Below are 25,835 nucleotides of genomic sequence, written 5' to 3' on the forward strand. Positions count from 1 at the left end.
GAGATCCAGGAGGCAGGATTAAAAAAAAAAAAAAAATCACAAGATGCAGCAAAACTAGGAGAAACCTTTCGGTTTTTGAAGAAGAATTAAGGACATTCTATATTGAGAGTGGTCTAAGACTTTCCCAACATCAGCACTGATGACCTTCTGAGCTGGATACGTCTTCATTTTGGGGGCTGCCCCAGGCATTGTGGGAGGTTTGCTAGTATCCCTGGGCCCTACTGCATAGATGCCAGGAGCACACTCCCAGAATGATACCACCGAAAATGTCACTGACAAATGTCCTCTGGGGCAAAACTGCCCCTGGTTGAGATCCACTGCTCTAAATAAGAGTTAAAAATAACCGAATTCTTTTACTGGCATTGAAAAGTCAACAGTCTCCTAAGTGGCCCATGAAAAGGCAACTTTTAAATTAGCTTTACCGGCAGGATCTGAGTAATGTGAATTTCTGATAATTTCACAGGGATATTAATTCAAGACAAAGGTGTCAGAAGTGACATAAATGAGTATTCATTCTTCCAGAGTTCTATTATTTAAGATAACATATTCTTTGGTAGAGAAACTTCCAAATATTAAATATCTGACCATATTTTGTCTCAAAAGGAAATGTTTTAAAATTCTGAAGTGAAGATTGCAGTGTCTTAAAAGACACTAGCAGCCAAAACACACATAATGAGATCAACAACACAAATAACATTTGCCGTTTACGTAAGGCCTTTCATCTGCACAGTTCAAAAGGCATTCTACAAACTAATTAATACTTACAATTGTCCCTTGAGAAACATTTGTGTCAAGTATCACTCCTCTATTAAAGCCGAGACAGAGCGAAATGAAGTGCACAGCCAATACGATCAAAGAATCAATAAAATGCTGGAAAAAAGGTGGGGGCAATACCTCTATATTGTAAAAACTGGCTTTCACATGTGTGCATATAAATCTGTATGCAGAAACTGGCCTCTGTGCCAAGGACCTTGCCCACCTGCAAATTTCCTGGTGGGAACTTCCCAAGAAATGACATCCTCCTTATTTAGGAATCTGGAGTCAACGAAGATGCCTTCAATGATTTGTCGATTATTTAATAAATTTTAAAACTCACTGCAGAACTTTACTGGGCACTGGGTATGTGTTGGGAATGTTACATATTACCTCATTTGAACACTTCCATATCTGTAAAGTCAATAATGACATTTCCACAAGGAATTTTATCTTTAAAGAGATACATGTACAAAATATAAAAATGTAAATGTTTAAAAAGTGGCTTTAGCTAATTGTATTACCTTTGGAGTCATATTCTACCTTATGGTAAATCCTAGTTTATACTTTATAGGTGGCCCATTTTCTGCACATAGGTACATCTGGGTGTGTGTGTGTGTGTGTGTGTGTATATATATATATATATACACCAATTTGAATTTCTGAGATAATTTCACAGGGATATTAATTTCACAGGGATATTAATTCAAGACAGAGGTGTCAGAAGTGACATAAACGAGTATTCATTTTTCCAGAGTTCTATCATTTAAGATGACATAGTCTTTGGTAGAGAAACTTCCAAATATTAAATACCTGACTATATTTTGTCTCTGTCACACACACACACACACACACACACACACACACACACACACACACATACATACAGTGTGTGTGGCTCATGTGTTTCTGAGTAAATCAGCACATACCTAGACACAGACAAATGCTGTGTTTGTGAGAATGTGTGGACACTCACATTATCAGCTCTATGGGAAACTGATCCATCTGTGCAAACCTGGACATTTGTAGGCTATTATTGGTAGATGGCCAGGATGGACTCCTTAAAGGTAGGGACACTGAGGGCTGCCTACAACCATAAGACTAGGCACTCCACACTCAGGTGAGGATATAATCAGCAAAAGGCAACGAAAGAAAACCTGGCTCTGGTTATTTCTCTTTTCAAAGTCATCAAAATTACAGTCCCAAGTCTTTCACAAGTCACCAATGGGTTTTACCAAATCCTATGGAGAATATCACTAATATCAGTAAGTTTACATTCATAACACCAAAAAGACACTTAGTCTTATTTTAATTGCTTTGCAATTGACCCTTTTTATTTTCCCAACTGGGCCAAGAGTGATCTCTTTGGGCAAACATTAGACATTTGTACGTGGGTCTCTCTTCATATATGAAACTCAACATGATCAATACCCAACACCCCCCTCAAAACAGCTGCTGCTTCTGACTCCTCCATTTTAATCCAATAAATTCTTCCCCAAGTTCACAGGCTCAAAACATGCACCTCCCAGCTTTCCCCAACTCCAAGCACTAAAAATATTACTTGTTCTGTTTCTTGACTCAATATCCTCATTTTAATTTCTGCAACATTAGTTGAGTGCAAGGCTGCATTAACATCTGAAAAACAAAAATGCTTTTGCTAGTTATAATCAGTGCAAGTGAATTTGAAAAATAAATAAATGCTAGCCACAACCCCAGCAATCTAACAGAATCCTTGTCACATGTTAATACCTTTTCTTTCTGAACTTGAGTGTGAGTTATCTACATTCCTAAAGATATAATCTCATATATTTAGGCAAAATGAGAATATGAACAGATTATTGTAATCTATTTTCATTTATTATTTAATAAAAGTACTTACTTCAGTAGCTATGTATTACAGTATATGATTATTTATTCAACAAATCCCCTATTTGTGGATGTTTAGGCTCCAATATTTCGCTATTGTAAATAATACCATGTTAAATATGCTTGAAGCTACATCTTTGCAAACAACCTTAATTAGTTTCTTAAAATAAATTCTTAGATGTGGAATTGCTGAGGAACAGGTATGAACATTTTCAAAGGAGGCTGTTAAGTGATGCCAAACTAGCCTCCAGAAATATGATACCAATTTCTACTCCCACCTGTATCCCTGCAAATTCACTAAGCAGGGTGTTACAACTTTGTTTTAGTCAACATTAGTTTGATTCTGCAAAGTGGAATCACTTGCCCTATCACATCTTGCCAGTAGTACATAAAATCAATTGGCTTCAGGCCTGTAGCGTCTTCCCGTGCACTCAATTCTCAGATTAAACTTCCTAAGTACGGCTCTCTGCCTGGCACTCCACACTGGGAAAGCTCCTCTACAAAACGGTCCCAACTAACCTTTCCATCCTTAGCGCCATGAGCTGGCTTGAGTTGGCGGGGTGGCTGTGAGGACTAAGTGTGCACATGTGTGTTATTCACCTGGTAGTTCATGCCCCTGTACACTCAGAGGTGCCTAATTCTTCATTCACATCAAATCACGGCATCGAGCCTTGGCATATGCCATTGTGCCTTTCACATGAATTTCGACCTGCTGAAATTCTAACCACCTTCCAAAGTCTGTTTCAAATGCATAATTGCATTAAAATCCTCCACCTGTCCCCATGTGGATTTCTCCCACACTTAATGGCTGTCGTAACGCCTTTTCTAAACAGCCATAAAATCTGTGAACTCCTTCTGTCTTACAGAGCAGCCATTTATATGCTCCTTTGTTTCCTCTACTAGGCGGTATGTGCTGTGGGCAGGACCTATATTAGAATTAGCTCTGTATTATTTGTATCAGCTGTGGTGTCCTGCAAAACACAGAAGTCCCCCAGAGAGTTGAGCATTTAACTCAGGCTTGAAACACTTATGGGAAATCTGTTGCCATACTGTTCAGGTATACAGTAAGCTGGGTGTTTTACACCTCTTATCTTGCTTAAGTATACAACTCTAATGGTTAGGCCCTATCACTTGCATTTTGCAAAAGAGAAAAATAGAGACTTAGTAAGATTGATTAAACCATCTGAAATAACTGAGCCCCTAAGTGACGGAATGGGACTGAAACCCAGGTCTGCCTGCCTCTTGCCCATTCTGCTGATGGCCTCCCAATCACTTGGATAGCCTGGCTCTGTATTCCCTTGGTGTAGCTAGAAGGGATACAGCAGGGAGAAGTGTGGTTGTATTTAAAGGCACTGGCCTGCCACACTGGTCCTACTGTCACACATTTAATGCATGCTGTGGACAGGGATGAGTATAAAAAGGTGGCTGGGACAAGAAGATGACTACTTTGAGCCAAGACGGTACCTGTGTTAGGGTGGATTACAGCAGTTGACAGGAAGAACTGGCACCCACAGAAGAGGCTGGGAGAAAAGCCTGCAGCTACGTTGGACATGGGGCAACTGGGAAACAGGCCAGACAGACCTAGTGTACTGTCTGGGGCAGTGAGACTCCTTTTGATCCCATCAGTAGTGAAGGGAACTCAAACACATGGCTGTGCTGAGCTGGTATGAGAACAGAGACTGCTATTCAGGGAAGGCTGTACGGCGGGATGAAAACTGTGATAGAAGACAGATGACTGGAAAGGTGCAAATGAATGCATAAATGTGGAATCACAGAATTAAATTGTAATGTAAATTCATAATTTACAGAATATAAAAGTAAAACAAAAACAAAAACAGAAAACAAAAAAACCTGTCGGGTGGCACTTGGCCCAGGACTATCCAGTGTCTCATGTTTAGTCATAAGAGGGGCTGGGGAAATCCATGAGCTCAACTTCAAGTTGTCAAAGGAAGTTTCTTGGAAATCACAGATTATTAGTCATCAAAAATTGTTTAGCGGAGAGTGATGGCTTTACTGCAGGGGCAGGAGTGGGGGTGGTTCTTGTCCCAATGCAATTTTAATCAAAAGGGTGGGGTGGGCCTGAGAGTCTGCATTTCTAACATGTTTCCAGCAGAGGCAGGTGATGCTGATCCCGGCCCCTGAGATGAGCAAGTAAGCAGGGGAAGTGGGACAACTGGCTGTGAGAGGAGGGGTTTCTCAGCAAACATTAATGTAAAAAAGGAGAGAATATAAGAAACTAATATTTTGCACATTATAGCAAGGTCTAGTACACATCTGTAAAAATGTATTACCCAAGTAATAGCTCTGAGCAAGGGGAAAAAAAAATAACAAACCAAAATCAATCTACCTCTAAAGATGAAAAATGCTTTAAAATGGCCCAGTACTCTCTAAAATGATTAAATCAACCACAAAATCATCTAAATGAAAAATGCATCCAGTGTTTGGAGTGTAACCAGGAAGCTTAGGGTGGTAGATACCTCATTTTAGTGCTTTCTTTTTTACTCGCTATTTCTTCCATGAATTAGAAACCTACTTAGCACCTATTACTTTTGCCTATTTATTATAATGTCCAGGAAATCTGAGCAGATGAAGCAATTGAAAGAGAATGAAGCCCTGTTTCTGCTGTGTGGACACATTCCTACATCCCCGCCGGAAACAATGCCCCTCTCCATCAGCTCCAACAGCAAAGGGACTGCCTGCGATCCTGGGGCCGCAGGCAGGTGTGGAGGAGACACACCCTGAACATACACAGGCAAAGTGGAACCAACTCACCATGATGTTGCCTGAATGCCATCTCTGAATACACAAATGAAGCTAAAGGTGACACTGTGAGTGAACCAGGACACAAATCAAAAGCCAAGTGGGGTTGGGCGCGGTGGCTCACGCCTGTAATCCCAGCACTTTGGGAGGTGGAGGCAGGTGGACTGCTTGAGGTCAGGGGTTCGAGACCAGCCTGACCAACATGGTGAAACCCCATCTCTACTAAAAATTCAAAAATTAGCCAGGTGTGGCAGCGGGCACCTGTAATTGCAGCTACTCGGGAGGCTGAGGCAGGAGAATCGCTTGAACCTGGGAGGCAGAGTGAGCCGAGATTGCGCCGCTGCATTCCCAGCCTGGATAACACAGCAAGACTCTGTCTCAAAAGCCAAGTGGTTGCAGCTATAATCCAGTCTTCAAATTCAATTTACCCTCCCACATTTTAGATCTCAGGTAATCCTATGATTTGGAATGGTTTTAAGATGGAACACTATCAATGTGGGGATATAGGTTGTTTTCTAACTTGTACAACAGAGGTTTGTAGATAATTCATATTTTATGGCTTCAAGGGAAATTTACAACGTGGCCAAACTAACAGAATGATATTGATCAGGCAGGACCTAATAAACACATTGTCTGAGAGTACGCAGACATCCCCCTGGCACCATCAGAACAGAATGTGAGAAACCTGCCTTCAGCAAGAGCTACAGCTGCTGCTGCCTGCAGAGTGGTCTCCACCCTCTTCACACTCACAAGGTCGCTGGGTAGATAATGACGAATCAGCTTTTCCTGCTTCCCTGGGTATTATCTGGGCATGAATCTGTACATTTCTTTTTCATGGCACAAGGGTATCATTCATTCAATTATGACTATAGCCCATTAAATGGGTCTGTGGTAGGAAGCGCTGAGAAGAAAAAGAGCAGTTTTGAAAGTATCTAACACTGACACCCAGAGAATGGGCTGTTGGAGGAGCTGTTGTGTGTGTTTTGTTACTGATTTCTTCATACGTGCCTATCCCTCACTCTCAAAGGCACACACCATGTGCCCTGCAGCATGCCATTTTCTGGGGGCACAAAGATGAACATAAAATGCTCCCTGAATTTAAGAGACTCAGGGTACTGTGAGATGCTGACTCGGAATTATAAATCATGCCATCGTGCTATCTTCTTTAAAAAAAAATTGTGGTAAAATACACAAAAGTACTTTATGTACTTTTAAAATTGTAGTAAAATAACATCAAATTATTATAATCACTTTAAAATGTACAGTTCAATTATATTAAATACATTCATGTTGTTGGGCAACCACCACCATCATCCATCTCTAAAACTCTGTTTATCTTATAAAACTGAAACTCTATACCCATTAAACACTAACGCCTATTCCCCTACCCTGCCACCCACCATCCTACCTTCTGTCTCCATGACTGACTACTCCAGGTACCCACTTGTAAGTGGAATCTTACAGCACCGTCCTTAGGTGTCTGGCCTAGTTCACTTAGCATACTGTCCTCAGGGCTCATCCATGTCACAGCATGTGTCAGAATCACCTCCTTTTTAAGTCTGGATAATATTCCATTATGTGTGTGTATCACATTTGGTTTTTCCATTCCTCGGTCAATGGACACTTGGGCTGCTTCCACCTACTGCTCACTGCAAATAATGGTGTTATGAACACAGGTGGACCACAAATGTTATATTAAAGAATCTGGCCAGGCATGGTGGCTCATGCCTGTAATCCTAGGCATGATTTGGGAGGCTAAGGTGGCTGATCACTTTAGCTCAGGAGTTCGAGACCAGCCATGGCCAACATGGCAAAACCCGGTCTCTACTAAAAATACAAAAATGAGTTGGGTGCCGTGGTGCACACCTGCAATCCCAGCTACTGAGGAGATTGAGGCAGGAGAATCGCTTGAACCTGGGAGGCGGAGGTCGCAGTGTGCCGGGAATGTGACATTGCACTCCAGCCTGGGTGACAGAGCAAGACTCTGTATCAGAAAAAGAATCTATAAGACGATGTGGAGAACAGAGTTTCAAAGAGGCAGAGATGTCTGAACTGACTGAAAAAGGATGCACACTAGGAGCAAGGCAGACAGGTGCTTGGGGAGAAGGACAGCACCCTGAGGACAAGGGCTGTGTGTCCATATTGGGAGTTGTAAGGAAAGGGGTGGGAAGGGGAAGAGATTCTCCTGTCTTGTTTGTTCTGGTTTAGTTCCTTCAAGAGAATGTCCTAGTCCTAGCCAAGGGCCCCAGGCCACATGTGAAAGGGACATTGCTGGTAGACTTAGTTGCCTGCAGAATGAGCTCACAAACCTCCACACAGCCTCCCAAGCCCCTCCTTGCTTTCCTTTCACTGACTTTGAGTGAGTCTCTGGTGCCTTTACTGCCTCCAGCTTGGGGGTCTGACTTCTGAGCACTGATGGGGTCATGGGATCTGGGTCTTCCCTGGGGGCTGAGAGCCACACAGGTCCTGTCGGGGTGGGCCTGGGGCTCAGTAAGGTTGCAGCAGCTGCTCACCCAGGCCAGGAGCTGGCCATGTAAGGATCAGATCTGTGATCAAACTGTTTCAGAAAGAAAGAGTTTGCAGTGAGAGGGATGGGGAGGGAAAGCAAAACACAGGTTAAAGGAAGGCAAGAAAGACTAACGAAAGGGCCTGATATGGTTTGGCTGTGTCCCCACCCAAATCTCATCTTAAATTCCCACATGTTGTGGGAGGGACCCAGTGGGAGGTAATTGAATCATGGGGGCAGGTCTTTTCCGTGGTGTTCTCATGATAGTGACTAAGTGTCATGAGATCTGATGGTTTTATAAGGGGAAGTTTCCCTGCACAAACTCTCTCTTTTCTTACTGCCATCCATAGAAGATGTGACTTGCTCCTCCTTGCCTGCCATCATGATTCTGAGGCCTCCCCAACCACGTGGAACTTTAAGTCCATTAAACCTCTCTTTCTTCTGTAAATTGCCTAGTCCCAGGTATACCTTTATCAGCAGCGTGAAAACAGACTAACACAAGACCAAAGGACTGAGGAGGAGAAAGGCTGGAACAGAAGCTGCAGCAATGGAGAGGAAGAGAAGGACTTGAGAAATGCAACAAAGTAAAAATCAACAGAATTAGACATGGGAGTGTTGGTGACACAAAGCCAGAGTTGACTTTCAGGAAAAACCCATGAGTAATTAGGTGTCAAACAGAGTATCCTGGGTCATGTTAAGCTCCAGCCCTGAGGCCCGGGGCCCACCAACCACAATAAAGCAGTTCATAGCATGAAGAAAGAATGTTGGTATCCACATTCCATGGTCAGTTTCCAAGACAGGTTAACCTATGTACCACTAATCCCCTTCACACATCCACAAGGAAGACAGCAAGCACACAAAGCACTAAATCTTCTGAAACTGAGAAGAGGCAAGATGCTTTAAACCTTTTCTCGTGATTTAATGAGCGCTGTCAGATGCTTCAGTACCAGAGGCCCATCTAGACTGTACATGAAGTTCACATTGTCAAAGATGATCACTCCTTCATGGGGCCAGGTCGGTGGCGGGCGTTTCTGACATTCCCAAGGTGCTTCTTTTTCAAGGTCTGTGTATTCAATCACTCTTTCTACTGAGATCATCTGAAAGAAATATGACATCCCCAGGGGTTAGGAATGGAGGGTGTCATTTATGGATGTTAAGAGACTGTCAATGAAATGTTCTTCTTTCATACATAGTTGGTTAAGGAGAGAAGCAGGAGACAGACGAGGATGTTGACGACTTACAAATTTGGTTCATCATTCTGTAACACCTTCACTTACAACCACTTCCTTCAACATCAGGTTAAAAGAATGAGAGAAATGAATGCTTAGATTTTGTTTATCCACTTTTCACATCTGTATTAAAGGCAAGAAAATTTTGTAAAGGAAAAGAATACTCACAGCCACCAATCAAGAATATTTTGCTGGCTGGGCGCGGTGGTTCACGCCTATAATCTCAGCACTTTGGGAAGCCGAAGTGGGTGGATCACCTAAGGTAAGGAGTTTGAGACCAGCCTGGCCAACATGGTGAAACCCCATTTCTACTAAAAATATAAAAATTAGTCGGCTGTGGTGATGCATGCCTGCAATCCCAGCTACTCGGGAGGCTGAGGCAGGAGAATCACTTGAACCCGGGAGGCAGAGGTTGCAGTGAGCCGAGATCTCACCACTGCAGTCCAGCCTGGGCGAGAAGAGCAAAACTCTGCCCCCTTACCCCAACCCCCATTAAATAATCTTTTGCTATAGAAGGATCACCTGATATAGATCGGTTAAATTGGATGATCATGAAACCTCACTGCAATAATTACTCAACTTTTGCTCTACGGGAAGAATGAAAAGATTTTTAAGTTCATTGCTTTTCTCCCTTTAGGGGAAGGTGCAAATATTTAAAACATTGATTAAAGCCTCCTATACCACCATAAACTAATACCCTTTGACTAACACCTTCCAAGAGGTGGCTTTCTGTGCCACGAAGGCACACCAGCAAACCTCAGGCCTTCCTTCCTTCTGTTCATCACATAAGAGAGTAAACACTGGAACTGGGAGAGGAGGAGACCCATTCATTAAATATAAACAACCTCAAAATCCTGAAATCTTCTTTTACCAGGAATGAGGAATTACCCATTAAGAAACAAAAATAAACAGGCTTCTAAGAAATTAGCTTATATCCTCTCTAGAATTTCTGAACCTCCCTCCTACAGAGACATTTATTACATCTGAAAAAGCTTGTGATAAATATAAAACCTGCTGACATAGCAACCATAAGACTCAGAAAAAGATGTATATATTTTATTTTACATTAACTTAAAACAGATGGAGGATGGATCTTTAAAAAATCTGTTAGCAAAGATGTAAAAATTACAGTTTTAGTATTTCACATTAGAATGGCTTTTATACCTTTTAATGGCAAGGAGACTTGAAAAAGCAAAGAACGTGAAGATAAATATTACCATATTCTCAACTTCGGCACTTTGTCGAACACACCACTGAAACATCCCCATGAGTGTGAGGGCGTAGGACAGCGCCAAGCCCACCTGCCCGGCATCCAGAGCTACATAAGGAGGAAGAAGGGAATAAAGTCAGTCTCACTTCACACCTAGGCCTGGCTCCTTCTGCCACTTAGCAAGAGGAACCCTTCATGATGTCAAAACAATTATCATATAATGACATTTATAGCTATACTTTTACCATTTGTTGCTTGAGATCAAGAGACAATGGGGAAAACAACACTGTATATTCAGAAAAATTATTAGATGATTTTATGAATTCCAACAGGATCGACATACATTTAATTAACCGCATTATATATGCAAGAAACAATGTCATTATTCAGACATTCATTATCATGGTTTCAAAGCCCATTACATTATTCCACTTTCTACGTGCAATGCAACCACAGCTGGAAACCACTAAAAACAAAGCAATAGGTTGTAAGTGCCGACGCTTTTGAGACTAAAATACTACTCTCCTTGTTCCATTAATAAGTATTGTAATGCACCGTTGTTATTGGGGTGGTGAACTCATGCCATGCTTGTCTGGCACCCATGTGGCAGTGAAGATAATACTCTTTCCTGCTGAGAATTTTTCTCAACCTCATGCGCCAGGCAACTACAAACAACAGATACAAGCAGTTGGAAAGCTAACACCATAAGCTGGACAAAATGCTTCAGAATAAATTGGTTCTCTCTTCGCAACTACCAGATGCTAACAGGAACGTTCAGAATCTCAACTGCGCATACCTCAACCCATGCAAAGAAAGATAAAAGAAACCCCTCAAGACCCAAATGACTCCTTAAACGAGTCACACTGCTGAATCCTATCCAACCTGACACACCGTAAATGATTTAAATACACTTCATTAGGACCAAACAGTATGTAGTATTAGACGAGGTGGCAAGAGTGTAATTTAATATCTGTAAACACAGCTATAAATTGTAATCATACCATACATAGTTATTCACATCTGTACTTACTTTTTGCCAGAATCAGGGACCCAAAGGCAACGACGATGACAAACATGGCACAGATGGCATCCAGACGGACGGCGAACCAGCGGGATGTTGTCAAAAACAAGAACCAAGCCTCTGAATTTGAGAACGGTAACAAGCATGATGAATAAGTAGAACCATATTAACTGCATTGGATGCAAGAGTGCGTTTTGCTCAGCTGAGCTACAGAAGATGTTTACATGGAGTTGGGCAGCAAAGTTGCACACCCAAGGAACCTGTAGATTCCAGAAAGCTAAGTGATACAGGCACTAAACGATACACATACACAGTGGTATATGATGGCTTTGAGTGAAGATGCATGCAAATATGAAACCCAGGAATATGATCCTAATAAAGAACTGAGAAAAACAGTCTCATAAGGACATCTCTTGCAGTGCTGAGAGGTACTTATGTGAAGTGCATCTCACGTGAAGTCCACCCACGCACATGATTGACTGTTTCAGTTCTCCAATAGCAGAGTGTAGTCCCAATTTACTTCTCCCACCTTCCATACTTACCAGAAGGCCCGCGCACACTATTGCTTAGGGACTGTATCAAAATGACCTCACTAACAAGATTTGCATGTGGTTTTTTGTTTGTTGTTTGTTTGCTACTTCTTTTTTCCATTTAGCATGTGGTTTTTAAAGTGCCATTTAATCAGCAAGATAAAATAAAGATTGGAATGATGGATCCAAGTTTTGTAGATTTGGTGGAAATTCTGAAATTTCCAAATCGAAAAAATCTTCGCTGATGCAAGGGTCAGCAAACTACAGCATGTGAGCCAGCACTTATTTTTGTAAATAAAGTTTTATTGAAACACAGTCACAGCCATTTGCTGATGTATTGACGTCTGCTTTTGTGCTACAACAGCAAAGGTGGTTAATTGCAACAAAGACAATAATGGCACACAATGCCTAAAACATTTACTAGGTGGCCTTTTGCAGAAGACATTTGCTGACAGAGCCACAGGCCATGCATGGTGAGAGAAGGACCCTGCAAGCCAGTCAGGAGGCACAAAGAAGAAACCGGCAGCAGCGATTCCGAGAGGAGTCCCAGCCCAGAAGAAGGGGATGGGCGGCGGGGGAGAGGAAGATGCGCAAAAAAGCAGGATGTGGGGCTGGGCCCTGAGGTGCCAGCCAACAAGCTCATCGGACCAGGGAAGTTAAGACAGAAAAAGCAGCAGATCCTGTCCTTTGAAACCATTTCCAGAAATGGACAGACCTGAATGTAAATCCTGGTGTGCATCAAACAGTTCCTGACACCTCTCTTCTGCTTTGTATGCCCGGATGGTCCAGAGGCCCTGGAGAGAAGATGATAAGTGGGAAAACACTGGGCTCCGAGCTGGGGAAACAGAGACAGAGAACACCGCTCAGTGAGGCTGGATGCAGGGAAACCAGAGCCTCCCCAGCTCCACGGTCACGCATCTACCAAACAGCACACGCAGGCTTCCTTGGAGGCTTCATGTTTCAAAGAGAAATAAATGCTCCCAGTAGCCTGAGGGGGCCCTGCCACTCTAATCTCAAGCTCCTGCTCAAACCACACCTCATATAAGGGGCCTGGAAATAAATGTTTTATCTTTGACCACATTCAAATCTAGTTCTAATTCTTTCCTTCCTAACTCAGTCTTGCTGGTCCTTCTCCTCTCCGTACTCTTCCCTGACATCTCTTTGGGCAGAAATTATATTTCACTGATTTTTGAGCCAGTAGGATTTTTAAAAACAATTCTCTGTTACAAGTACTCACCATATTGAATTACAATTAGCCATCTATGTGTCTCTCCCCACCTTAAATTGTTAATTTCTCAAGGGTCAGCTATAACCATTGCATCCTGGTAACTGAACGGTACCTGGCACAGGACAGGCACTCAGTAAGTAAGCTGAACAGACAGACAGTCACGTCCCTGCATCCTGGGGAATCTTCTGTGCCCACTCATGCTGGAAGAGTCCTTTATGAACTCCATGGACCTGTGTGCTGCAATGCCCTTGTGCCGTGCCCAAGGAACCTGCCCAGCCAAGATCTCTCTGAATGGTCTTAACACTGGCTCCAGGAACCTGATGGATGTTTTTATGACTGCTGAAAACTTGTCCTGCTGTCTGGAGGTCTCCATGGCATATGCCATTGCCTTTTTCAGAATCTGACTGTGGTCTCAGTGGGTCATGGCCTCTACAGAATTTTAAAAGGTGAATTCTCTTTTGTGTGACTTCTTTTTTCTTTGGGAGCTGGATGTCCCACGAGGTTCACTGACCAGCTGCTCTACCTTGGGCCATTGTGTTTGTGTGGTGTTATTTATTTATTTATTATTTATTATTATTTTTTGAGATGGAGTTTTGTACTTTTACCCAGGCTAGAGTGCAGTGGTGTGATCTCGGTTCACTGCAACCTCCGCACCCACTCCCCGCCCTGCATTGGGTTCAAGAGATTCTCCTGCCTCAGCCTCCCGAGTAGCTGGGATTGTAAGCACCCACCACCACTTGCAACTATTTTTTGTATTTTTAGTAGAGATGGGGTTTTTCCATCTTGGCCAAGCTGGTCTCGAACTCCTGACCTCAGATGATCTGCCAGCCTCGGCCTTCCAAAGTGCTAGTGTTTTTTTTTTTTTTTTGAGACGGAGTCTTGCTGTGTCGCCCAGGCTGGAGTGCAGTGGCCGGATCTCAGCTCATTGCAAGCTCCGCCTCCCGGGTTTTTACGCCATTCTCCTGCCTCAGCCTCCCGAGTAGCTGGGACTACAGGCGCCCACCACCTCGCCCGGCTAGTTTTTTGTATTTTTTAGTAGAGACGGGGTTTCACCGTGTTAGCCAGGATGGTCTCGAACTCCTGATGTCGTGATCCGCCCGTCTCGGCCTCCCAAAGTGCTGGGATTACAGGCTTGAGCCACCGCGCCCGGCCTAGTGGGTTTTTTTTTGTTTTTTTTTTTTGAGACAGGATTTCACTCTGTCATCCAGGCTGGGTGTAGTGGTGTGATCATAGCTCATGGCCACCTCAAATTCCTAGGCTCAAGAGATCCTCCCACCTCAGGCTCCCAAGTAGCTGGGATGAGAGGTGCACACCACCATGCCCAGATAATTTTTGAGTTTTTCATAGAGATGAGGGTCTTCCTCTTGCCTTGGCTTCCCAAAGTGCTGGGATTACAGGCAGGTGTGAGCCACCATTTCCAGCAGGCCATTGTGTTTCAAGCACACAGTTTGATGACTACCAGGACATACCTCCCTCCTGCATGGCAGGGGACATGCAGGCTAGCTACTTTTGGGCAGGGATGAATTCCTGAGAGTTTCAATTGTCCACCATGAATGAGGCCATACTGGGGCAGGTGCATGTTGGGGACAAGTGACCTGGCACCATGTCTTTAACATTCTTTACTGGGATAAACAATTTATGCTTTATAATTAGCAAACACTGACTTTGTCACCTGTGAAGCTCCCAGAGAAGACCCTATTAGTAAAACATGGAGTGTCTGGGAGAATTTTCTTTTTTTTTTTTTTAGACAGGGCCTCATTCTGTCGCCCAGGCTAGAGTGCCTAGATCTTGGCTCACTGCAGCTGCAACCTCCCAGACTCAAGTGATCCTCTCACCTCAGCCTCCTGAGTAGCTGGGACTACAGGTGTGCCACCACACTCAGTTAATTTTTGTATTTTTTGTAGACATTGGGTTTAGTCATGTTGCTCAGGCTGGTCTCGAACTCCTGGGCTCGAGCAATGAGGCTGCCTCAGCCACCCAAAGTGCTAGGATTACACGTGTGAGCCACTGCGCCTGCCCAATCTATCTTACAGGTGGTGGTTACATATGTTTTATAAAATGATGAGGGGGTAGAGTGGGAGTAAGGGGTGGAGGGAATGGAAAATTTAAGAGAAAAACTCTAACTCATTTTCTGGGTCGGACTCTCACTCCAGCATCCTCCAGCACCCACATGCCCATCTGTGCTACAGCTGACTCAATACTGGTGTGCCCACTGTACACACAGGCACTGCACATTTGGAGGTGCTGGGGTACCAGTGTGTCAAGACATGGGGGTTCCACATACATCAGAGTCGAGTCCACAGTTCTGGAAGTGAAGAAGGAGCAGGCTGCCAGGTATGAGACACTGGGGTTCTGAGAAAGTGGGAAGCCCTGGGTCGGGGAAGGCAGATGGAGCTGCAGGTTACTGACTGTCCACCCATCCTCGGGGCTCTTTCCTGGCTGATACATCTGACTGGGGGCACTGTCTTTTAGGGGCCCTCTCCTGTGATAGTGCTTTAACAAACCAGACCTTCCCTGAGCATATATTCCCCACCAGAATGTGATCTGGCACTTCCCTTATATCTAATTCAGGCAGAGAGCCTCCCGCGAGTCCGCAGGGTTCTCTCTATTCTCTATCTCTGGCATCCACAATGTCCTCACTCTTCAACACGCTCAGTAACCTTTTACTTGTTTTGTGTCAGCTTCGTATAACCTGTAAGTTTGCACCGGGAAGGTGGCAGGTGATATGACCATAAGAGGACTGAGCTGGTGCTTCTGTAAGAGAGGCTGGATGTTCTGCACAGGTCTTTTCTGCACACCCCAGATGTTCCAGCCTGCACCCTGGGACTTAGTCAATCTGGAAACAGGGTGATATTGGAAATAAGAGAATTCCAAGCTCCATTTCTCTACAAAGAGTTTGGCTCCCAGTATTCAGAGAAATCACTAGAACCATGCTCTTACTTCCAGAGCAAGGGCGTGTTGTGACTGAACACGTCCATCATATAGAGAATGCCACTGAGAAGGAAGGAGATGTGGCAGTCAGGGGGACAGAGCTCTGGAATGAAATCCTTCAACATGGCTATTGTCATTTGCTTTCCTTATCAGGAGATCCAAGCTGCCACTGTTTTATCTCCAACTGGGTTTCAGGGCAGGGTCAGCTTGAGAAATTAGGTGCCATCCCAGTTTTGAACACCTGGGAATATCATGAAGATCAAGCTACACACTTTAATTCACACCAAGTTACCAAGGTACAGCAGAAATCTGCAACCTTTGAAAAGATAGTCCTTTCTCTTTCACACCCCACTTAGGGCTGAGAGGGCTGCCAGTGAGGGTGAGCTGGGAGGTCTGCAAAGACAACTAACTAGCACCGAGGGAGAGCACATGCCAAGCCTCAGCTCTAATGCACTAGTCAGCAGTTTCCGGCTGACACAACCTGCCATTTCACAAGATCAACAGCTGTGTTTTCCACAACGCAGAGAACTCTTTAGGTGGCACTCCACAGAGATTTTCTGTCTTCTCTGAAAAAGAACATGAAAAGGAATTGCATGCAAAGATCTGGTCTACCAGTCTTGCTGCAGGGTACTGATGCTGTGTGGGACCTTTGATGGTTATTATGGTTTTAATTCTCAAGGCTATAGTGCCTCTGGTAGTTCCTGTATGTTCAAGGTTTCCAAGCAGTCTCAGGCAACCCTCAGAAGAACCCAACAGGGAAAGTATTATATCCTTGACAGAGGGAAAAACAGACTTGAGGCATCAACAACGCTGCCCAACGCTGGGTGCAGTGGCTTATGCCTGTAATCCCAGCACTTTGGGAGGCCATGGCGGGTGGATCATCTGAGGTCAGGAGTTTGAGACCAGGCTGACCAATATGGTGAAACCAAGTCTCTACTAAAAATACAAAAATTAGCCAGGTGTGGTGGCATGTGCCTGTAGTCCCAGCTACTCAGGTGGCTGAGACAGGAAAATTGCTTGAATTCGGGAGGTGGCAGTTGCAGTGAGCCAAGATCATAGCCACTGCACTCCAGCCTGGGCAAAAGAGCGAGACTACATCTCAAAAAAGCAAAAACAAGAAAACAACAACAACAAAAACACTGCCCAAGGTTAAGCAAGCCATGGAAGTGGTAGACTTGGGCATTGGACTCATATCTGTTTTATTTCCAAGGCTGTGCTTTTAATCTGAGCCACAGTATCTCAGAGACAGAATAATCAGAGTCAAAGATTCTCATGCACCCTGAGGGCATTTTTCTCCAGACTTTGTAGCCCACATTTTAAAAATCCCCAAATCTTACTTAGCTAATATCCAACAGCCTTCCCTATTCCTGTGCCGCTTATTAACCACCTTGCATTGAACAAAGTCCCTGGGAATCTAGGATGAACAAACTCAAGGATCTTACAGTCTAAAAACATGGGACACATGAGTTCACGCTCATGGCAGACGTTGCTAGCGGATCACAATATCTTTACCAACAGAAATTTGATATGGCTTCACATTTCAGGCATTGCCAAATGAGTGGAGGTGGCTGGAGAAATGCAACCAAATGCCATTCCGGTTTTTATGCATTCCTCTATGAATGACTGTTGATATGGTCACTTTTGCAAAAATAAAATGATAAACTGCAGATTTTTTTTTTTTTTTTTTTTTTTAGTTTCATTCTCGTTACCCAGGCTGGAGTATGTGCAATGGTGTGATCTTGGCTCACCTGAACCTCTGCCTCCCGGGTTCAAGTGATTCTCCTGCCTCAGCCTCCTGAGTAGCTGGGATTACAGGCATGTGTTACCATGCCTGGCTAATTTTGTATTTTTAATAGAGACGGGCTTTCTCCATGTTGGTCAGGCTGGTCTCGAACTCTTGACCTCAGGTGATCCGCCCGCCTCAGCCTCCCAAAGTGCCAGGATTACAGGCATGAGCCACCACGCCTGGCCCAGATTTGTTTTTTTTTTTTTTTTTTTTTTTTTTTTGAGACGGAGTCTCGCTCTGTCGCCCAGGCTGGAGTGCAGTGGCCGGATCTCAGCTCACTGCAAGCTCCGCCTCCCGGGTTTACGCCATTCTCCTGCCTCAGCCTCCCGAGTAGCTGGGACTACAGGCGTCCGCCACCTCGCCCGGCTAGTTTTTTTTGTATTTTTTTAGTAGAGACGGGGTTTCACCGTGTTAGCCAGGATGGTCTCGATCTCCTGACCTCGTGATCCGCCCGTCTCGGCCTCCCAAAGTGCTGGGATTACAGGCTTGAGCCACCACGCCCGGCCTGGCCCAGATTTGTTATTAAGATTCCTTAAATGCCAGCTATGGCTCCAGAGGCAGTGAGGCAGTCCGACTGAGGCTTTGGAAATCCTTGAGGGCACAAGGATGAAGCTGGGTTATGCCTCCCTGCCATGGCAATCAGGCATCCTGCTTTCAGCTGGTCACTCCAGCAGTGGTCTCAAAAAACAGGATCCACTGCTGCTGAGAAGAAACAGTGGAATTGTGATTTATGGCAGAGACCTACCACCCTGGATGGATAACAATAAACAGTTCCAACCAACCAGCCCCCACAGTTGGTGATCTGAGGGCATGGAGAAAGAAACATGCATATTTAACTCCTCATTACAGCCAAGCGGGGCACAGGAACACCCAAATATGCCTCAGGGAACATGATAAAGTTGTCAGAATCTCCACATGAAAATGTTTTCAAGCTTTAGGGTACATGCTGTAATTCAAGAGAGAAAATCCTACACTACTTCCCAAAAAGCCTTCCTAAGTCCCCTTTTCTGCACATCCACATGGATCGGATGTGGCTCTTGACACAGACAGAAGTCTACATCAAGATGTTTCTTCTGGAACAACTGCTTCCTTCAACATACCACAGACTCCCTTAAAACAAGACTCTCGGATAACTTCATTTCATGAGCAGGCCCAAACATAAACATAAAATGCCTGCACAGCCTTGCTGTCCACACACAATGCTGGCTAGGGCCGGTGATCTGCACGAGGAAGGTCTCTCAGCAATTATACTCTGCCTTCCCTAGCAAGTCCTATTGGCCGAGTGTTACTCACACGTGGGCTCCACTGCTTGGCCTGCCCACTGAAAACCTTACAAGACTAGACCTCATGGTAGCTTAGCTGATTTTCTTGACGATTGAAAAGTTTTTCTACAACTTTTATGGACTGTCACCCATTCTACTTCATGCAGACACTTAGGATAAATGCCTCTTAAGAGTTCACTGTTGGCCAGGTGCAGTGGTACATTCCTGCAGTTCCAGCACTTTGGGAGGCTGAGGTGGGCAGATCACTTGAGGCCAGGAGTTAAAGACCAGCCTGGCCAACATGGTGGAACCCCATCTCTACTAAAAATAGAAAAATAGTGGGGTGTGGTGGTGCACACCTGTAATCCCAGCTACTTGGGAGGCTGAGACATGAGAAATGCTTGAACCCAGGAGGTGGAGGTTGCAGTGAGCCGAGATTGCGCCATTGCACTCCAGCCTGGGTGACAGCAAGACTCCATCTCAAAAAAAAAAAAAAAAAAAAAAAAAAAAAAGTTCATTGTTAAAAGAGAAACATATATACGTCACAACAAAAGACTGCTTTGTCCTGATAAGCTTCTATTTCCCACTCAGTAGAAGATACTGAAAATGATGGGACTCAATGTTTCTCTTCTAGGTGTGGCTTCCAGAGAGCTGAGTTGGCATTCATTTGCAGTAACTATCCACAGTGGAGCTTTCCTGATACAAATATCTTCCTTCTTTACTTTTTGGCTATTATCCTTACACCTTTTATTAAAAAGTAGAGCAATTCTACTTTTCTTATGAGTTTGTGTTTTAACAATGATGAATATGTTAATTTGTGCATGCATAATGAGATGAACTCTGGATTATTTCGCCTCTGCGATTACATGTGGAATAGAGTGATTAATCATAAAATGTCTTCCTCATGATTCCAAAACTAGGAAGTTCAATAGAGCAACAGACTGTATGTTTTCTAAACTGATATCTCTCCTTGTGATCTAAGGGGATTATTTTCAGTGTCCATATATATACAAACAGCCTGAGGGGGAAAAACCTCAAACAGTGACATTAGAACAAGCACCGCTGGTAACAAATGGACAACTGAAAATAACAATGCTTATCTTTTCAAAACGTTTAAAACTGCAACTTACTAGCCATTTTGTGAGTTTGCAAATGTTATAAATTTACCAAATACATTGCTTCTGACACCTCTTTTCCTTTCTCCATCCTTCTCATTTCCTTGTCATTCTAGCATCTTCAGGAAAAGAAAAACACCCTAATTATATTCCTTCTATATTAGTTCCACCATGATCAAATGTTTTATTTCTAAGAAAAAGGTTTCATTAAATGCCAGCTTTGTGTAAGGCAGTATGTCATAAACAAGACATGAAGGGTCCCTGTCTTCATGGTGCTGACATTCCTGTAGAATATTATTCCCCATGTGTCCTTCACTCCTTCCTTGTTCCAAATTGCAAAGTTGCACGTTGCATGCTATCAATTCCATATGCTCCAAGGGACACAATAATTCATGACGGCCAATATGTTCGATTACCTAACGTTAGAGAAATTCTGGAAGACAGAGTCTGCCGAATTTCAGGGGCGCTCCGTAATTACGGCATAAACGGAAGCTAGCTAGCATGTCTATACCAACTCGAGTTTCCATACTCACTTGTAGATTCCAGGCGCTTCACATCTCTTGATGTTTCCAAAAAATATCGCCGAAGAAAAATGAAAACGATTCCAAGGGGAACCAAGGGTATTGCGATCCAAGGAATCACAGCCACAGCCACAGAGACCACACCAACCACTTGTAGCAATGTCTGAAACAGCAGAAATAGATGCAGGTTTTCCTTATCATGTCTTCTTTTCAAAAATGCTTTCATGAGTTGTTGTTAGGATTATACTCCTTTCCCCAAAAGACTTACTGTAGTACCAGGGACTGCTTTTCCATTCAAAGGAATAACAAAAGTATAGGTGGTCCTGATGATATCCATTACACACCTGCCATGTGCCAAACACTATGATATGAACTTATCCCTTAGTTGTTTTTTTTTTTTTCTTTTTTTTGAGATGGAGTGTTGCTCTGTCACCCAGGTTGGAGTGCAGTGGTGCCATCTCCTCTCACTGCAGCCTCCCGCTCCCATGTTCAAGTGATTCTCCTGCCTCAGTTTCCTGAGTAGCTGGGACTACAGGTGCCTGCCACCATGCCCGACTAATTTTTGTATTTTTAGTAGAGATGGGGGGTTTCACCATATTGGTCAGGCTGGTCTCGAACTCCTGATCTCAAGTGATTTGCCCACCTCCACCTCCACCTCCCAAAGTGCTGGGATTACAAGCGTGAGCCACCACACCAGGCCCCCATTAGTTCTTTTGATACACTCACCAGCCCCACGAGTCAGGCATTATTACTTTCCCTATTTAACGGATAAGAAAACTGAGATTCAGAGTAGAATTTGAATCCCAAACTACCATGAGTCAGTTGACGTTATCGGGGCAATGAGCAAGCAGGCATCACAGACAAGGAGCCCAGAAGCCTCAGCTATGACCGGGATAAGGAAGTGACTAAATGCAAATTCAGAGCTCAGAAAAAAGGAAGTAATTTAAATCTTCACCTTTGGAAGGGGGGAGTCGTCTCTCTTGGTATCTATCCTTTGCTAATATTTACTGAATGCTGATTGTGTATCTGGCTGTATATTAAATACACATGTATCAACTTGCTGAAATCTCACAATATCACTATGAAGTAGTATTACTACACCATTTTACAGATGGAGACACTGAGGCACAAGGAGAAAACAGTAACTTGATCAAGAACACACAGCAGCAGTCACAGAGCCGGGGAGCATGCATCGTCAGCCACTACATTTTAGCTTGTCCCCAGCATACGGCTAGCTTTTTATTCATCAAGATACAATCCTTGAATTTGTCTTTAATTTTTCCTCCAAACACACTTATATAAGAAATTAGAGTTCATTAACATGCCCAATAAAGAACAGATAAGAGAAATGTAATAAAATTTTTACATGTTTTAAAAGATCTGAGACTTTTTAAATTACAATATATAGAAATTTGTATTGTCAGAAATTTTTGCCTTCTATTTATCTTATGTTTAGTAGCATTGAGGAAGAGGTTTGATAACAATAAAACAACTTAAAATGTCTAACAGTGCTTTTTTTTTTTAGCTTTAACACTTAGATATGCATTAAATTTTCTGCCATTAGGAGAGTATTTCAAATGTCTATTTCAGAGGCACGTGATGATGACAATAGCAAATGACATTTATGAGTTGTTTCTGGATGCAAGGCACTGTGTTAACGGGTCTGTGAATGTTCACTTACCCATCACCTCACCCAGCAAGGTGACGTTATCTTTGGAAATTACCTTGGTCTAAAAGGTGAAATACAAAAACAAAAGCAAGAAGCATAAAAACCCAAGACACTGGATGATGCTCATTTCAGTATTCATCTTTACTAGGAAATGTGATATCATGGCTTTGGGAAATATGAGTGCAACTCAAGTTAGTCCCTACCTACTCTGAAACCACAACGCTTGCTTCTTGAGAAGGATTGAACAGTAAGGGGCATGCAGATTCACATTACACATGCTCTGAGGCCTCCAAAGTTCACTGTCTTACATAAAAGTACATGACTTCAGCAGAAAGTACAGAGTGCTACAGAAATATAAGGAGAGGCCAGGTGTGGTGGCTCACGCCTGTAATCCCAGCACTTTGGGAGGCCAAGGCAGGTGGATCACCTGAGGTCAGGAGTTTGAGACCAGCCTGGTCTCAAAAAAATTAGCCAGGTGTGATGCTGCGCACTCGAGAGGCTGAGGGAGAAGAACCACCTGAACCTGGGAGCCGGAGGTTGCAGTGAGCCGAGATGGCGCCACCACACTCCAGACCGGACGAGAGAGTGAGACTATGTCTCAAAAAACAAAACAAACAAAATCAAAGAAATATAAGGAGGAATACATGTACACTTTGTAGAGGTTTCTAAGGAAGACTTACAATTGATTTTCCCAGGCGGGTTTAACAGACAACCAGAAAGTACAGCATGAATAGTCATTTGCGGGTCACAACCACGGTTTGCTTGCTGCGGGAACACAGGCAATTCTGGTTGTGTCTTCTCAGCACCATCACCTGCATCTCGACCCACTAGCTCAGCATCTGGCCCACTAGGCCACCCACAATTTTCTGTACCTAGCTGACAGCCAAGGTACAATTGCCCTACCCTCCCAAAAACCAAGAAGAGGCAACATGTCATAAGGCTTGCTTATATCCAAATCGTAGTACATATGTATTTCACATCCATTATCTAACTTCACTTTCATATCAAATCTAAATAGGAGGGATTATCATCTCCATTTACACAGGAGGAAACTGAGTCTCAGAGAGATTCAGTAACTTCCTCAAAGACAGAAAATTCAGTCATACTGACCTTACGCTTATTCTTCTAAGACACTATAGCCTACATACATGATTCATATTTTTAAAAAAATTTAATACCTAAATATACCTGTATTTTTATATTTTTTATATTTTTATATTTTATATTTTTGTTTTCTGTATCTTCTAGTTTTTTAGGTTATTTTGTGTGGTATGTGTGTGTGGTGTGTGTGGGTGGGTGTGTGGGGGTGTGTGGTGTGTGGTGTGTGTGTATGTGGTGTGTGTGTGGTGTGTGTGTGGTGTGTGTGTGTGGTGTGTGTGTGTGTGTGTGTGTGTGGTGTGTGTGTGGTGTGTGTGTGTGTGTGTGGTGTGTGTGTGGGGTGTGTGTGGTGTATGTTGGTGTGTGTGGTGTGTGTGGGTGTGGGGTGTGTGTGTGGTGTGTGTGTGTGGGAGTGTGTGTGGTGTGTGTGGGGGTGTGTGTGGTGTGTGTGTGGTGTGTGTGTGTGGTGTGTGTGTGGTGTGTGTGGGTGTGTGGTGTGTGTGTGGGGGGGTGTGTGTGTGTGTGGTATGTGTGTGTGTGGTGTGTGTGTGTGGGTGTGTGTGGGTGTGTGGTGTGTGTGTGGTGTGTGTGTGTGGTGTGTGGTGTGTGTGTGTGGGGGTGTGTGTGGTGTGTGGTGGGTGTGTGGTGTGTGTGTGTGTGGTGTGTGTGGGGGGTGTGTGTGTGTGTGTGTGTGTGTGTGTGTGTGTGTGTGTGGTGTGTGTGTGTGTGTGTGTGTGTGTGTGGTGTGTGTGTGTGTGGTGTGTGTGTGTGTGTGTGTGTGGGGGTGTGTGTGTGGGGGGGTATGTGTGGTGTGGGTGTGTGGTGTGTGTGTGTGGTGTGGGTGTGTGGTGTGTGGTGTGTGTGTGTGTGGTTATATCTGGTCTCTCAGTGAGGTGACCACTCCCAGGCTCCCAGCTAATTAGGATATAACAGACTTCTCAGCTCAAAAGAAGAGCTGATCTTTAAAAAGTCTTAAAATATTTGCTAATAGAACATGGCAACACGTACTGATTTAAGAATTACTGTTTACATTTAAAAGTCATAAAAAGATGAGTTCTAGACCCAGAAAACAAAATGACTGAAGAAAAAAAGAACCACATTTTAATAAATATATAAAACCTCGGGACACAAAATGAAGGTTGACTACATTTCATATTCAATATCTATATTTGAATGGTAGTGAAAAATATAACATTTCCTCAGGCAGACTCTTCTAGAATTAATTTTGTATCCAAACATTACAGAATGGAACATATTCTTTTAACAAGCATAATTTTAACTACAATGCCTGTTTGGCATTTAACCACCAAACTGCTTTGAGTCCTGGAGAAATTTTTAGGTATCTATCCACTATTTACTTTAAACTTCATTCTGTGGGATTCTGTTCCAGCTAGTCTTTGTGAAGCTTGTGCCAGTGAACATGTTTTCTATAAACAGCAGTAAAAATGTATTCCTATTTTCTGCAAATAAATATGCCGTCCATCCTTCTGGCTCATTCTGTTCCTTATTTGAACTCTCTCTCTCTCTGTCATCCTTCTATTAGGTACAAGATGAAATATGTATTTAATCATGAGGCCACTTAATCAGTAGATGGTAGTTTCATGATTTGTTTATGGTATTAAAACATAAAATAATGATCATTAAGATTGCTAACACCTCATAGGAACTGGAAAGCTCTTAATTCTGCTGTCAACCACTTAAGAATTGTGTTCTAAGTTGTGATGAGTACAAATCGTCCAGATTGCTTTAAACGATTACTGACTTTGCAGAAGACAAAACTTAGGTGCAATAAACAAAGCAGGGTTCACTTCTTGGTGAGAAATATGGCAAGATTTTCTTCCGATTTACAGAGAAAAAAAATTGCCAGCTAATTTTTGATCAGTAAGGTGTTTACTGATATGGTGGCAGAAGAAATTCTTCTACTTATTTATTTTGGGAACACATGAGACTAAAACAAAAAACAAATAAACAAAAAAAAAAACTGGCCAGGTGTGGTGGCTCACGCCTGTAATCCTAACACTCCGGGAAGCCAAGGCAAGCAGATTGCCTGAGCTCGACACCAGCCTGGGCAACATGGCAAGACCCCATCTCTACTAAAAACACAAAACACTAGCTGGATGTGGTGGTGTATTCCGGCAGTCCCAGCTACTTGCGAGGCTGAGGCAGGAGAAACACTTGAACTCGGGAGGCGGAGGTTGCAGTGAGCCGAGATCATGCCACTGCACTCCAGCCTGGGTGACAGAGCAAGACTCTGTCTCGAAAAAAAAAAAAAGAAACCACTTCTCAATAAAATGACTAACATAACAGGTTGTGCTCCTGGCTAATATAGGATTTCTTCTGGAGCTACTAA

At 43.4% G+C, this 25,835-nt stretch overlaps 2 protein-coding genes across 7 annotated transcripts in view; one reads left to right on the top strand and one right to left on the bottom strand.

Moving 5' to 3' along the window:
• The window catches only part of CLDN10 (claudin 10), a 1,179,064-nt gene that overhangs the window by 655,084 nt on the left and 498,145 nt on the right, over window positions 1-25,835 (top strand). The gene's annotated exons all lie outside the window — the stretch shown is intronic.
• The window catches only part of ABCC4 (ATP binding cassette subfamily C member 4), a 286,254-nt gene that overhangs the window by 47,160 nt on the left and 213,259 nt on the right, over window positions 1-25,835 (bottom strand). For all 6 annotated transcript variants that reach the window (XM_050766536.1, XM_050766539.1, XM_050766537.1 and 3 more), the window contains 5 exons: window positions 20,731-20,881; window positions 12,591-12,710; window positions 11,355-11,465; window positions 10,332-10,432; window positions 8,791-8,982 (listed from right to left, as the gene is read on the bottom strand). In XM_050766536.1, coding sequence (XP_050622493.1) covers window positions 8,791-8,982; window positions 10,332-10,432; window positions 11,355-11,465; window positions 12,591-12,710; window positions 20,731-20,881 — 675 coding nt within the window. The remainder of the gene's footprint in view (window positions 1-8,790; window positions 8,983-10,331; window positions 10,433-11,354; window positions 11,466-12,590; window positions 12,711-20,730; window positions 20,882-25,835) is intronic.

The sequence above is a fragment of the Macaca thibetana genome, chromosome 17, assembly GCF_024542745.1.
Source record: "Macaca thibetana thibetana isolate TM-01 chromosome 17, ASM2454274v1, whole genome shotgun sequence".
Taxonomy (NCBI): domain Eukaryota; kingdom Metazoa; phylum Chordata; class Mammalia; order Primates; family Cercopithecidae; genus Macaca; species Macaca thibetana.